At 46.4% G+C, this 15,499-nt stretch overlaps 1 protein-coding gene across 1 annotated transcript in view; it reads left to right on the top strand.

The window, feature by feature from the left end:
- Positions 1-15,499, top strand: part of LOC137571225 (histone-lysine N-methyltransferase 2D-like) — a 117,205-nt gene that overhangs the window by 89,775 nt on the left and 11,931 nt on the right. Inside the window, exons 5-6 of the mRNA XM_068280068.1 lie at positions 4,809-5,036; positions 11,014-11,795. Of these exons, the coding sequence (XP_068136169.1) occupies positions 4,809-5,036; positions 11,014-11,795 (1,010 nt within the window). The remainder of the gene's footprint in view (positions 1-4,808; positions 5,037-11,013; positions 11,796-15,499) is intronic.

The following is a 15,499-nucleotide window of genomic DNA, read 5'->3' as shown; positions in this document are numbered from 1 at the left end:
CCCTCCATCCCTCCCACCCCAGCCGTCACACACTGATTGCTATTAGACTAAGAGGCGCCCCAGGGCCCCCAACCTCCCCAATACCTTAATCTCTAGTTATCTGGCTTGCAGTCACTGCTATGTATCCCCTTTTCTTATTTCTTTCTGCTTCAAACACAATTGGGAATGACAGCTGAATGAATTGTGCGCCCCCTCCTACACTGTGCCCTGAGGCTGGAGCCTCTTCAGCCTCTGCCCGGCCCTGTATGGATGTGCTGTACTGCCTTAGGGGGTGTGCTGTTTGAAAAAAATCTTATCTCTCAGGTTTGTCAGCAGCTTCAAATCCAGACATGTGAAAATGGACACCTGTGAAGTGGCTCACAGGAAAGCATGAGCCCTTTCATGCGTCCATTGGTCCACTGCCGTCTGCTCTGGTAAATCAAATCCGCGACACATGTGACTGCTTCAGAGGCACTGCCACTCCCAAATACAGTATATCCATTAATAACCAAACGTGAATAGATAAAGACTGACACATCTAAATGTAGCACAGCTCCGCTTGTCTCAGCCTGCTGGAGAGGAGAGGCCGTGTTGATCTAGTTTAGGAAGTCGGGATTTGGCAGCAGTACTGAGAGGATGATAGGAGGATGGGAGCCAAGATTGTGTCTGGCTGCCTCTCCACATACCTGTTGATGATTAACTACACAAAGTGAAAGTCCTACACGCTGCGGAAAGTTCACTATGAGTCATGAACGCTTTATTATTTACTAAAGTTTCAACCATACTGGCTGCAAGGCAGAAATGTGATCCACGCCCATCAGCCACACACCGACAGGTGAAGCGAAAAACACTGATTATCCCTTTACAGTGGCATCTGCCAAGTGGTTGCATATAACCAAGCAGCAAGTAAACGGTCACTTATTGAGGCTGGTGGATTGGAAATGGGAAATGGGCAAAAGTACCGCTAGGTTAACAGGGCAGTTTGTAGGCTATGTAGCTCACAAGGCGAAGGTGTAAAGATTGCGCCCCCCTAATTGACTTGAGTACACTGTTGTGATGCAATAGCCAGATGTAGCCCCCAGTATAGGTAGCCACAGAAGCCTCCAGTATTATGTAGCCAGGTGCACATGCCATGGCCTAAGCAGTATGTATGGGCCTAAAAAGGGCTGGGCCAAGGCAGAGGCGAGAGAGGCTCCAGCCTCAGGGCTCAGTGTAGGAGGGGGCTCACAACTCACTCAGCTATCATTCCCCTATTGTGTTTGAACCAGACAGAAATAAGAAAAGGCGATACATGGCAGTGACTGCAAGCCAGATCACTAGAGATTAAGGTGTTGGGGGGGGGGGCACCTCTCAGTCTAATAGCAATCAGTGTGTGACGGCTGGGGTGGGTGGGATGGAGGGGTGCACTTTGGTGTCTCAGCCTTGGGTGTGGGAGGACCTTATCTCGGCTCTGGGGCTAACAGAAGAGTGGGGATTCGGAAGAAGGACAGACATCGTGACACGGAATAGGTAATGTATAAATGCACACATTACATATGCATTTATACATTAGGGCGACAGCGGCGGGGGTTGCGTTGCGTTTTTCGCTCGTCCCAATATCGCTCACCGTTACTGCTGTGCACCTGACCGACCACGAAAGCCTGACATCTGGCAGCACGTCCAACAATATATGCAACCAATCTCGATCCATAATTGGTCGCATTGTCCGTCGGGCATACATTTGGCATCACCGATTTTCCGAATATAATGATCGAATCAGATAGTCAATCGGCCACCAAGTCGCTAGATGTATGGCCACCTTAACACTTTGTTTCCAGCCGCCTGTATCTCCGGCAAGGTCCTCTGTACGTGAACTGCAATCATACGTCCCTCTCCGCTGCCTTCGGCAAATGTTCCAGCAAACAATTAAAGGACAATTAGCGGGGTATTAGGAAGTTTATCTTCCGACATGTGGCCTCTGTAAATTGAATCTAGCTGATGATAACTGCTGCCATTTCCTCGCATTGTACATAACCGCGCGCTGTGATCTCCAGCGATGGGAACGCTTGCTGAAAGCACATTACTGACAGCACTGATCACTCTCACTGTGCCGTGACATGAGTGACAGAGAAACCATATGAGAGGGGGACAAAGGACATCATCATTAGCTGTACATAGACCGAAGCTGTCGCATGAAGCAGATCACATGTTGCCGGCATTGCAGTGTCATAGGAAGATGCAGAAGTTAGGGCTCTATTCCACTAGCAATTGCTAGTGCTTGCGCTAAACGCTAGCGATTGCGATTCACCAAATCCCTTATTTTGTTCTGCGATTGCGATTTTGCTTCGCAATGCATTGCAAAGCAATACTGTGGTAAAAATCGTTCCGAGGCGCGATCACGCTTTTGTAAAAATCGAATCGCGGTAGTGGAAAATACCTACTGCGATTCCTATGTTATTTAGCAAATCCTAGCGGTTTAAAAATCACTAGCAATTTGCGATTTTGTGATTCAGCATCGCAAACGATTTCAGCATAAACCTCCCGGGAATCAGCCTTGTGGCACCGCCTCCGCCACCCCCCACCCCGTCTCCCAATGTCAAATATCCCTACCCACCCCCTTCGCTGGCTCCACTTCTGTCTGCATGCATGCACACCATGTGGTTGGTGGCGTATACGTGGGCATGCGTGTGATGTCACTCATTAGTCTCCGCGTCCATCCTCATCATAGGCCGAATCTGACCTGTTATAGTGCGGCAGGGTGGCCAGGCGAATGGCAGACAGTGGCAGGCCAGGTAGCGTCACTCACTTTTCTTCACTTCTGATTTCTGCCTTGCGTCGCCCCAAGACATTCGCCGCCTAAAAAAGTCGCCTCAGGCCGCGTCATGGGCGGTCCAGTGCTGATTGTTGCTCAGATCAGATATTATTATTTATTATTGATTTATAAAGCACCAATATATTCCGTGGCGTTGTGATCAAGCAGACATGATCTGCGCATGGAGGTTAAAAGTTTTATCCATTTATTTAGGAAAGAGTTCTTTACAGTAAGAGTGATAATAATGTGGAATGCATTGCCACAGAAAGTAGTTATGGCAAATTCTATACCTGCGTTTAAAGGGGGCTTAGATGCTTTCCTTGCATTGAAAGACATCCATGGCTACAATTACTAGGTAATGCCCAGTGGTGTTGATCCAGGGATTTTATCTGATTGCCATCTGGCATCGGGAAGGAATTTTTTCCCTAATTGGACCATGCCTTGTAAGGGTTTTTCACCTTCCTCTGGATCAACATGAGGGTGAAAGTGCAGGTTAGTGTTATTTTCTGGTTTAACTTGATGGACGTATGCCTTTTTTCAACCCAAATAACTATGTAACTATGAAATATGTACAAAGTAAGACACAAATATGGGGTATATAATATTACATATCACCAATATACAAAATACAGAATTGCTATAAAACACAGAATTGGTAATGGCAGTGACAAAAGTAACACGATGAATAAAATGTATAACAATTTCCAAGACACAAAAGGGTGAGAGAGCCCTGCCCTTGTGAGCTTACAATCTAAAGGGACAACATGAGGTGGGGTAGTATACAATAACCATACCTAGAGGCTGTGTGTTTTTAGGATATCTAGTTGGAGTGCAATTTGGTCTTAGGTCAAAGGGGGAATGTCCTAAGGTCGAGTTTTGAGGGAGTGTTTAAAGATATCTAGGTTTGGAGAGTGACAGGTGTGTTGTGGCAGAGAATTCCAGAGGAGGGGTGAAGCTTGTGTGAAATCTTGTATACTTCAATGTGAGGAGGTGATTCTAGAGGAGGACAATAGAAGGCCATGTGCAGATCTGAGATTGCGGTTGGGTTGGTATCTGGAAACTATTGAGGAGACTGTGGAGAGCTTTTATAGGTTAGGGTTAAGATCAGAGGTGGATTTACAGCTCATGAGCCTGTAGGCACAGGTGTTCTGGCACCCTAAACTCCTCCCCTCAACACAGACCCCACCCCATATTAGGTAGGCATCCCTCCTCCCCTGACTAGGTAGCCAGATGTTCCCCAGGGTTTGGTTACCCCATTGATCTAGGTAGTAGATGTGCTCTCCCAAGTATAGAGAGCCAGATGTGTCCCCACCTCAGTATAAGTAGCCCCACAATAGGTAAGGGGTCATTTAGGTAGGGGAGCCGCCTCTCCTACATAAGACACATGTAGGCGAAAGCCTACAGTGCTTTATGGTAAATCCGGTCCTGCTTAAAGAGACACTGAAGCGAGAATAAATCTCGCTTCAGTGCTTATATTCAGCAGGGGTATGTGTGCCCCTGCTAAAACGCCGCTATCCCACGGCTAAACGGGGGTCCCTTACCCCCCAAATCCCCCCCCTGCAAAATCTACGACCAACTTGGTCGTAGATTTTGCTGCTGCTGGAGGCAGGGCTAACGGCTGCAGCCCTGCCTCTCAGCACCGTCTATCAGCGGCGCATCGCCGCCTCTCCCCCGCCCCTCTCAGCAAAGGAAGACTGAGAGGGGCGGGGGAGAGGCGGAGATACGCGCTGACAGACGCGCGTGAGGCAGGGCTGCGGCCATTAGCCATGCCTCAATGCGGAAGTGATCCCCGCGCTGCACGGAGGGGATTTGGGAGGTAAGGGACCCCCGTTTAGCAGCGGGATAGCGGCGCTTTAGCAGGGGCACACATGCCCCTGCTGACTATAAGCACTGAAGCGAGATTTATTCTCGCTTTAGTGTCTCTTTAAGAGTTTGAACTGGATCCTCTGGTTAATTGGTAGCCAATTAATAATTTGTTTGTGGTTTTTGCGCTCACGTCTCAGGTGTGAGGTTTGTTATCTTTTTTTCTGCATTTCAGGAGCTGCAAAGAGCAGAGACAGTAAAAAGCTCAAGCAGGAAGCAGAGGCGGGGAAGAACGGTGCCGCTAATGGCACTGTAGTGAATACTACGTCAGATAATATGATGCACAGAGCTCTTCCATCTCCTCCAGAGTCCACCGCCATGGATGAAGATCCACTCTACTCTACAGTAAATGAACACCGGGAGGCGGCACCATCGGCAGGGCCTACAATCGACAATGACCTCTGTAAGCATTCGTGATGAGGTCCACATCCACCTGTATAGAAATCCTTCCTGTGTAGAGAGCAGGATTATCCACCAGGCAACCTAAGCAGGTGCTTGGGGCCTATAGTGGGTGACAGGGGGCCTAACTGCCACCTTTTTGGACCACTGTCCACTTCAGCTTGCAAAAAGGGGGCCCCAAATCTTGCCTAGGGTCCCATTACATTTTTATTTGTGTTAAGATTCTTTTATTTATTTTCAAAAAGATAAAAGGTATAAACAGATAGATATAAGACAATCACAAGAAGTGTCATATCCAGCTGAAAATCACAGAGTAGCCAATTACAGATATTATGGTGTAAAGAAGGTACTTCTATAGCAAAAACATAATAGAGGACCATAAAGAACATGTGGGCACACTAAAAGATTAAGTGGTCTAGTAATAGGAAGATGTCCTCCTCCGGGCTGCAATAATAAAGTCAGCCATGGGCCCAAGTGGGATTATACACCACGGGCTGTCAAGATAAGCTAAGTGTGAGGGAAGAAGGTCATCAATACCTACAATCTAACGCCCAGTCTAATGCCGGGCATACACGGCTTGAGAATGCGCCGGTATCGAGCCAGCGGCTCGATGCCGGCGTGTCACCGCGAGTGTGCGCGGATCGATTCCCGCTCATCCCCGCGGGTGCTGCTAATCAGCATTTCGTTTGCTCCCATTGTTCTCCCCGCCGGTATCGAGCGCAGAATCGATCCGGCGGGGTATCGGGCTGGTTGAATATTATCAATCGAGCCATCAGCGGCTCGATTGATAGTATAAAATGAGCCGTGTATGCCCAGCATAACAAACCATGTACAATATAGAGGATCAGGTTACCTATATGGCCCTATGAACCAGATCCAACAATGACCTAGAAGGAGAGAGAGATAAGGAAAAAGAGAAAGAAGAAAATAAAAGAGGAAATAGGAAAAAGAAAGAGGAAAAGAATTATAGGGCATACACCAGGCCAGGATCCAGAGATCACGCCCAAGCTGGAGAAGCACTCCCCGAATGCCAGAGACAGGTAGATATCAGGGCAGACAATAGATGCAAAGATAAGCAACACACAGTAAAAGTCCCCAGGTTCTAGGCAGACATGAGGGATAAGTAGTGACATGGATGGTGGCGGTTAAGTCTTCCATTTTCTGTGTACGGTCTATTTCCCGTATCCATTCCTGTATCGTTTGAAGGTTGGGAGATTTCCAATGCCTCGCGATAAGGACTCTAGCCGCATTGACCAGATGTCTTGTGAGGGTTTTTTGGTATCTCGTGATGGACCTATCATTAAAGAAAATCTGTAATGAAAAATCCTCCCCTGGGGGGTACTCACCTGGGGTGGGGGAAGCGTCCAGATCCTATTGAGGCTTCCCCCGTCCTCCTCGGTCCCACGGCGGTGGCGAAAATCCTCCCAAAGCGGCGGCGATGTAAATATTTACCTCTTGGCTCCAGCGCAGGTGCAGTATCCACTTTCTGCACGGAGTTAGGCGAAAATAGCCGATCTCCGTCGGGCCGCTCTACTGCGCAGGCGCAAGTCACCTACGCCAGTGCGGTAGAGCGGACCTGATGGAGATTGGCTATTTTCGCCTATCTCCGTGGGAAGATCCGCAACAGCGCCCTCGCTGGAGCCAGAAAAGGTAAATATTGCACGGCCCGACAATTGTCGCCTGTGCGTTCCGTGGGCTGCAGCGAGACCGCCGTGGGACACAGGAGGACGGGGGAAGCCTCAATAGGGTCCAGAGGTTTCCCCCTACTGAGGTGAGTACCCCCCAGGGGAACTTTTTTTCAGTACAGGTTTTTAAGAGCTGGGTTATCTGGAGGCTGAAAATCTGTCATAACGTGCATAAGATCCCTCACGGGTCCCATTACATCTCAATCCATCTTTGGTTTTACATATTTACAGCAAATTGTTCCCAGGGCAGTCGGTCCTCCAATAGAACAGGGTGTGAAAGACAGAATTGCTACTGAAGGAACTTCCTTACATGACTCTTTTACATACTCTGCAGGTGTAAATGAAACCTGTAATGGAAAAGGATAGGGAAGGAACTAGGCAACGCACAGTGCAACTCAACAGTGAGTCCTCAGGGGAAACAATGACTGCAAAGAGAAGTGAGTGGTTATTCTGGATCTCTGGCTGGAGTGCTAGACAGTCAGCGGCTGGAAGGGACAACCTTTCCTGATAGAGTGGTTGCCACCTCCATGAAGGTGTTGTGTGGCGACATTTATTATAGAGTGTCATGGTGGCCATACTTGTTATAGGGGGTCATGGAGGTACACTTGTTATTGGGGGTCATGGTGGCCATACTTGTTATAGGCGGTCATGATGGCCATAATTGTTATAAGGGGTGATGGTGGCCATACTTGTTATAGGTGGCCAAGGTGGCCATACTTATAATAGGTGGTAAGGGTGGACACACTTGTTATTTGGGGTCATGGTGGCCACACTTCTTATAGGGGGCCATGGTGATCACACTTGTTATTGAGGGTCGTGGTGGCCATACTTGTTATAGGGTGTCATTGTGGTCACACATGTTATTGGGGGGCATGGTGGCCATACTTAGAGGGTCATGGTAGTCACACTTGTTATAGGAGGTCATGGTGAACACACTTCTTATGGTGGGTCATGGTGACCATACTTGTTATAGAGGGTCAGGGTGGACACCCTTGTTATTGGGGGTCATGGTGGTCACACTTGTTATAGGAGGTCATGGTGAACACACTTCTTATGGTGGGTCATGGTGGCCATACTTGTTATTGGGTGTCATGATGGCCATACTTGTTATAGGGTGTCATTGTGGCCACACTTGTTATAGAGAGTCAGGGTGGACACACTTGTTATTGGGGGTCATGGTGGGGGTCACACTTGTTATAGGAGTAGTCACACTTGTCATTGGGGGTCATGGTGGCCAGACTTCTTATAGGGGGTCACAGTTGCCAAATTTGTTGTAGGGTGTCATAGGGGCCATACTTGTTATAGAGGGTCATGGTGCCCACGCTTGTTATAGGGGGTCATGGTGATCATGCTTGTTATAGGGGGTCATGGTGATCATGCTTGTTATAGGGGGTCATGGTGATCATGCTTGTTATAGGGGGTCATGGTGGACATACTTGTTATTTGAGGTCATGTTGGCCATACGTTTTATTGGAGGTCATGTTGGCCATATGTTTTATTGGAGGTCATGTTGGCCATACGTTTTATTGGAGGTCATGTTGGCCACGCTTTTTATGGGTGTCATGGTGGTCACACTTGTTATAGGGTGTCATGGTGGCCACACTTGTTATAGGGTGTCATGGTGGTCACACTTGTTATGGGGGTCATGCTGGTCACACTTGTTATAGGAGGTCATGGTGAACACACTTCTTATGGTGGGTCATGGTGGCCATACTTGTTATTGGGGGTCATGCTGGTCACACTTGTTATAGGAGGTCATGGTGAACACACTTCTTATGGTGGGTCATGGTGGCCATACTTGTTGTTGGGTGTCATGATGGCCATACTTGTTATAGAGTGTCATGGTGGCCACACTTGTTATAGAGAGTCAGGGTGGACACACTTGTTATTGGGGGTCACGGTGGGGGTCACACTTGTTATAGGAGTGGTCACACTTTTGTTATTGGAGGTCATGGTGGCCACATTTGTTATTGGAGGTCATGTTGGCCACATTTGTAATAGTGGGTCATGGTGGTCACACTTGTTATAGAGGTTCAAGGTGGACACACTTGTTATTGGGGGTCATGGTGGCCAGACTTGTTATAGGGGTCATGGTGGCCACACTTGTTATAGGGGTCACGGTGGCCACATTTGTTATAGGGTGTCATGGTGGTCACACTTGTTATTGGGGGCATGGTGGCCATACTTGTTATTGAGGGTCGTGGTGGCCATACTTGTTATAGGGTGTCATTGTGGTCACACATGTTATTGGGGGGCATGGTGGCCATACTTGTTATAGAGGGTCATGGTAGTCACACTTGTTATAGGAGGTCATGGTGAACACACTTCTTATGGTGGGTCATGGTGACCATACTTGTTATAGAGGGTCAGGGTGGACACACTTGTTATTGGGGGTCATGGTGGTCACACTTGTTATAGGAGGTCATGGTGAACACACTTCTTATGGTGGGTCATGGTGGCCATACTTGTTATTGGGTGTCATGATGGCCATACTTGTTATAGGGTGTCATGGTGGCCACACTTGTTATAGAGAGTCAGGGTGGACACACTTGTTATTGGGGGTCATGGTGGGGGTCACACTTGTTATAGGAGTGGTCACACTTGTCATTGGGGGTCATGGTGGCCAGACTTCTTATAGGGGGGTCACAGTGGCCAAATTTGTTGTAGGGTGTCATAGGGGCCATACTTGTTATAGAGGGTCATGGTGCCCACGCTTGTTATAGGGGGTCATGGTGATCATGCTTGTTATTTGAGGTCATGTTGGCCATATGTTTTATTGGAGGTCATGTTGGCCATATGTTTTATTGGAGGTTATGTTGGCCATACGTTTTATTGGAGGTCATGTTGGCCACGCTTTTTATGGGTGTCATGGTGGCCATAGTTTTTATGGGGGTCATGGTGGCCACACTTGTTATAGGGTGTCATGGTGGTCACACTTGTTATTGGGGGGCATGGTGGCCATACTTGTTATAGAGGGTCAGGGTGGACACACTTGTTATTGGGGGTCATGCTGGTCACACTTGTTATAGGAGGTCATGGTGAACACACTTCTTATGGTGGGTCATGGTGGCCATACTTGTTGTTGGGTGTCATGATGGCCATACTTGTTATAGAGTGTCATGGTGGCCACACTTGTTATAGAGAGTCAGGGCGGACACACTTGTTATTGGGGGTCACAGTGGGGGGTCACACTTGTTATAGGAGTGGTCACACTTGTTATTGGAGGTCATGGTGGCCAAATTTGTTATTGGAGGTCATGTTGGCCACATTTGTAATAGTGGGCCATGGTGGTCACACTTGTTATAGAGGTTCAAGGTGGACACACTTGTTATTGGGGGTCATGGTGGCCAGACTTGTTATAGGGGTCATGGTGGCCACACTTGTTATAGGGGTCACGGTGGCCACATTTGTAATAGTGGGTCATGGTAGTCACACTTGTTATAGAGGTTCAGGGTGGACACACTTGTTGTTGGGGGTCATGGTGGCCAGACTTGTTATAATATAGGGGTCATGGTGGCCCCACTTGTTATAGGGGTCATGGTGGCCCCACTTGTTATAGGGGTCATGGTGGCCACATTTGTTATAAGGGTCATGGTGGCCACACTTGTTATAGGGGTCATGGTGTGGCCACATTTGTTATAGGGGGTCATGGTGATCATGCTTGTTATAGGGGGTCATGGTGGCCATACTTGTTATAGGGGTCATGGTGGCCACATTTGTTATAGGGGTCATGGTGGCCATACTTGTTATAGAGAGTCATGGTGGCAACACTTGTTATAGGGGGTCATGGTGATCATGCTTGTTATAGGGGGTCATGGTGGCCATACTTGTTATTGGAGGTCATGTTGGCCATATGTTTTATTGGAGGTCATGTTGGCCATACTTTTTATGGTGGTCATGGTGGCCACACTTGTTATAGGGGGTCATGGTTCTCAAAATTGTCACCCTAATGATCAATAACTCATCGTTAAGGGCCTGAGCTTGGCTGAGACGATTGCTTGCCAACACTTCTTGGCAGAGGTGGACCTGACTTGGCCAAGAGCAAAAAATTAGATGCAAGTCTTCTTCAAAGATAATTATAAGCAATGGGGGAAAAAAAAGCAAGGTTCGATTTTTTTCAGGGTTGCTGGAATTCTTCTGAGAGTCTAATCCGTCCAGAAAAGCTGGGGTACAGGGGGAATAGGAATTATTCAGCCTAGACTTTAAATATTCCTGAAGTTCTATGTACCATAATAACGTCAAATACTGCTTCCTTCCACTAAATTTATCTCTAATATAGATTACTTTCCTCTGCAGACACCCAGCTAAATGAGAAACAGATGGACAATATCTCAGAGAGCAGCAGCATAAGTAACACAATGGAAGTAAATCTCCAGCCTCCAGAACCTCTGAGCCATTTGTACGACTCTGCAGAGGAGCTGAACAAAATGCGGATGGTCCAGAAGCCAGTGACCGAACTTCCAAGTCTTGTACTGGCCACTGATCCTCAAAGTCCTGGACCTGTTCCTGGTCCTCACAGTCCTGGACCTGTTCCTGGTTCTCACAGTCCTAGACCTGTCTCTGGTCCTCACAGTCCTGGACCCCTCACTAATCCTCACAGCCCTGTATTGTCCACTGATCCTCACAGTCCTGTATGGCTCAGTGATATTCCCAGCCCAGGTCCTAGTGAGGCAGGAAGCTGGCAGGAGGAATCCAAGAATTCCCCAACCTATGCAGATGAGCCTATTTATTCTGTCATTCGTAAAGACAAACTCTCAGTTAAAAAGGCACCAGCAAAGGACAATGGTCCTAAAGAGCTGGCTGTAGAAATAGTAAATATAGAACCAAACCAGAGAACAATCTCATCAAATGACCCCTCAGGAGTCGAACCAGGGAGACGTAGGAACTCCTCAGACATGTTAGACGACATGCTCAACCGATGTAAGAAGAAGGTCCCAAACAGCGTGGATCCACAGCCAGATGTTTCTATAGACATCGACTCGCTGGAGCCTCCTCCCCCTCTTCCTCCTCCAGTTCCAGACAGGCTATTTAACATCGAAAATGAAATCAACGGGGAAGTTCAACAGCATCCAACACAGGTACAGTAAATGTTCAGTGGAATTGTGGTGAATATCAACATCAACAGCAGACGATATTAAATAATAAGTGTACTTACCTATATGATAAATCCACACCATATTGTCCCTTGATTACAGTATATGTGTTGCATGGTGGCAAAGTGGGTAGCACTCTCACCTTGCAGCACTACCTTCCCAGGTTGAAACCCTGACCAATATGCTGTCTATGTGGAATTTTTATGTCCATACCATGCATGTGGGTGGTTCTGAATGCTCTGGTTTACCCCCCCCCCCCCCCCTCCCATCCAAAAAAACACACTGGTTGGGCCAGCGCTTGATTCTGAATCTGCCATAGGTAAGCACAAAAACAATTGATGACCACCATGGATTTATTCACCATGGAGCAAATAAAATAAGAATAACATAAAGTGTACAGTTTATAGTAGCACAAGGAGAGTGAAAGCTAATCACTAGCTCTTAAAGGGAACCTGAAGCGAGTAAAATTATTTAAAATAAACACATGACATAGCTGCAAATGAATATTACATCCTAACCTTACCATCAGTTCCTCTCAGAAGCTCACTATTTTCTTACAGTGATCCCTTCCTGTTCTGACAAGATTTTGTCAGAACTGAATTATACCAGTTGCTGACAGTTATATATCAGTCGCTGTCAGTTACAACTGAATGTGCAAGATAATGCCCATGTTTTCTCATGGCTCAAGTGGGTGATATTACAGTTTAACAGTGTGCTGACCAGGAAGCTGTTATGGGGTTATGGGGTAATGGCCATTTTTAAAATGGAGGATGGAGAATTCCATTGATCACAGTGGACAAATGGGACGCCGGAGAGGAGAAAGAGATTGGAGGAGTAGACTACACAGGAGGTAAGTATGACCTGTGTATGGTCATTTCGACTTTTTATTTTTAGTTCAGGCTCTCTTTAGGCACTTCGTCTGCTGCCAGCTCCATGCTTTCTAGCGGTTTGCCTGGTCATGTGACAGACTTTTCCAAACAAAATATTTCCAGAAAAGCTGCATCAAATGTGAAAATTGTGGGAGTAATGCCACAGTCTGCTGTTCACCTTTACTGACTATGAAATATCCAGGAGGATTAAGTAAGGAATTTGCTGGGTGCTGACTGATAGCTTTCCGTACTTCTCCCTGAAAATCATACACTGCTGCTCTTGTTTGTGTGTGAAAGCATTTCTCACCTATCTGGCATCCTCACATCAAGTCTGGCCCATCCTGGTCTGGCCCTGGATAACGGAGAGGAGTAACCAGACCGAATGTCCAGATAACAGATCATTTGCAATCCTATGGCCTGTTCACAGTGGGGCGTTGCAGTGCATCCTAACGCATACTTCCCAACTTTTTGAGATGAGAAAGAGGGACACTTAAGCCATGCCCATGCCACGCCCCTAATCACACCCCTGTCACACCCCTAGTCACGCATACAATAAAAATTCCATGAGAAAAATATGTTGTTTTATAATTCAAACCACACTGGTCCTTTCTAACCTGGTTCATTTCCCTTCATTTAAACATTTTAAAATTAGTAATATATCAATTTAAAGGATGGGAATAAAGTTTAGAGTCAATCACCGCCATGTGGTTCTGAGCGTACTGGGCAGATGCAGTAGTTCTGCGCCTGCGCAGTACGCTCCGGTCCCCATGGCGGTGATTGACAGCGCCGCTCGCGCAGGCGCAGTACAGGCCGACCTCCAGGTCGGCCTGACGACATCGCCGGGGAAGCTTCACAGGCGAACGGCTCACCGCAGAGCTGCAGCGAGGGACATGCTGGGAGCTTGGGGCTGGACGAAGCCCCGGGTAAGTAGCACTTATTGTCCTCATATCCCCTGATGACTCCTTTAAGGCTCAATTATTGCACACTTTCTGTAAATCCAATAAACATCATTTAACTTCTCAGATATCACTGTGTGTGTCTCCTATATGATATATTTAACCAGTTCACCCCCAAGGGTTTTTATCCTAACGGACCAGAGCAATTTTCAGTTGTCAGCGCTCCTCCCTTTTATTCCCTAATAACTTTATTACTACTTATCACAAGAAAATGATCTATACCTCGTTTTTTTCGCCACCAATTAGGCTTTCTGTGGATAGTACATTTTGCTAAGAATTTTTTTATTCTAAATGCATTTTAATGAGAAAAACAGAAAAAAAAGAAAAAAAATCATTATTTCTCAGTGTTCAGCCTTTATAGTTTTAAAATTAAACATTCTCCTGTGGATAAAACAAACACGTTTTATTTGCCCAGTGGTCCCGATAATTAAACCGTTTAGATTATGTCCCTACCACAATGTATGGCGACAGTATATTATTTTGAAATATAAGTGGTTATTTTTCTGTTTGTTCTGGCCATAATTACAAGCCCCTATGTAATAAATTAAAATTAATTTTCCCCCATAAAATATAGAATAAAAAAAGCTGAGTCCCTAAGGTAACTATTTATTTATTTTTTTTAAGCTGATTTTTTTTTTTTACAAGTGTTTTTTTTGGGGGGGAGGGTTGGAAGTGTAATTTTATTAATGATGTGTATATACTTGAAAATGTATGTATTTTGTAAGTGTAATATACTTTTTGGCCACAAGATGGCGCTGGTGAACACTCATAGGACGTGTTCACTTTTTTTTTTTTTTTCTTTACACACTTTATTAAACTGTTACATTTCCTGTTTATGTGAATGGACGTAGCCGCTGTTCGCGGTCACGTCCATTCACTCCAGGCACTGCGATTGGGTAGAGGACTGTTCAGTCCTCTTCCCCAATCGCCCAGCACGGGATCCCGACGGTAATGGCGGCGGTAGCGGCGGACACACGGCGGTAGCAGCGGCGGGAATGCGCGACGTATTAAAACGTCATGTTGCTGTTAATAGCGGTAAGCATGACGTTTTAATACGTTAGGATGGCGGTAAATGGTTAACTGACATTTTTTATCGCAACACCCAACAATTTATACAGGAAAATCATGATGATTACAAGGTTGTCCAAACTTTCGCATCCCACTGTAAAATCGTTTGGAAAATCAATCATAAATCAGATCAGACATGTTGGAAATAAATGATCTTACAGTAAATCTGTCAGAAAATTGTATCGTGTGTACCTAGCACAACGTGGCAATATTAAAGAGGAACTTTAGCGAAAAAATAAATCAACACACTGCAAAGTGAGAAGTTAAAAAAATAGAAGAAAGATCAAGAAATATTTGATTTGCCGTGTAATTTGTTCACATTGTGTGATGCACAATCCACCTGCTGGTCATCAACTTTACTACTGGTAGACATGGAAAAACAACAGCACTAACTGTCATTATCTATAACACACCCCCTAACAATGTGATAGGCTAAAATGTTTTTTTTGTTTTTTTTAGAGATACATATGCACAGAGGAATATACTGGTTGCTTGGCAGTTACCGCTTGACTGTACATGCAGTTACCATTGTACCAGACTGTATGCCACACAGTGCGCAATTATATCGTGGTGCAACTTTTCTGTTCCATTGCGTTCCTATTTGTACAAGGAACACAATGCAAATTCCTCTGTGAGTTTAGCCTAAGGGCCCGTTTCCACTATTCCGCCACGATTCCGCAGTTTCCCCGCACATGAATCGCACAGGGAAACTCTGCCATAGGGGATGACGGCGCCGCGGCGGAATCGCTTGCGGGAGTGATTCGCCCAGAACCTCCTCTGCTCTCTTCAGACACGT

Source organism: Hyperolius riggenbachi, chromosome 4, assembly GCF_040937935.1.
Source record: "Hyperolius riggenbachi isolate aHypRig1 chromosome 4, aHypRig1.pri, whole genome shotgun sequence".
Classification (NCBI taxonomy): Eukaryota; Metazoa; Chordata; class Amphibia; order Anura; family Hyperoliidae; genus Hyperolius; species Hyperolius riggenbachi.
The sequence above is the reverse complement of the archived record's forward strand: the minus strand, read 5'-3'. Positions and strand labels throughout refer to the sequence as shown.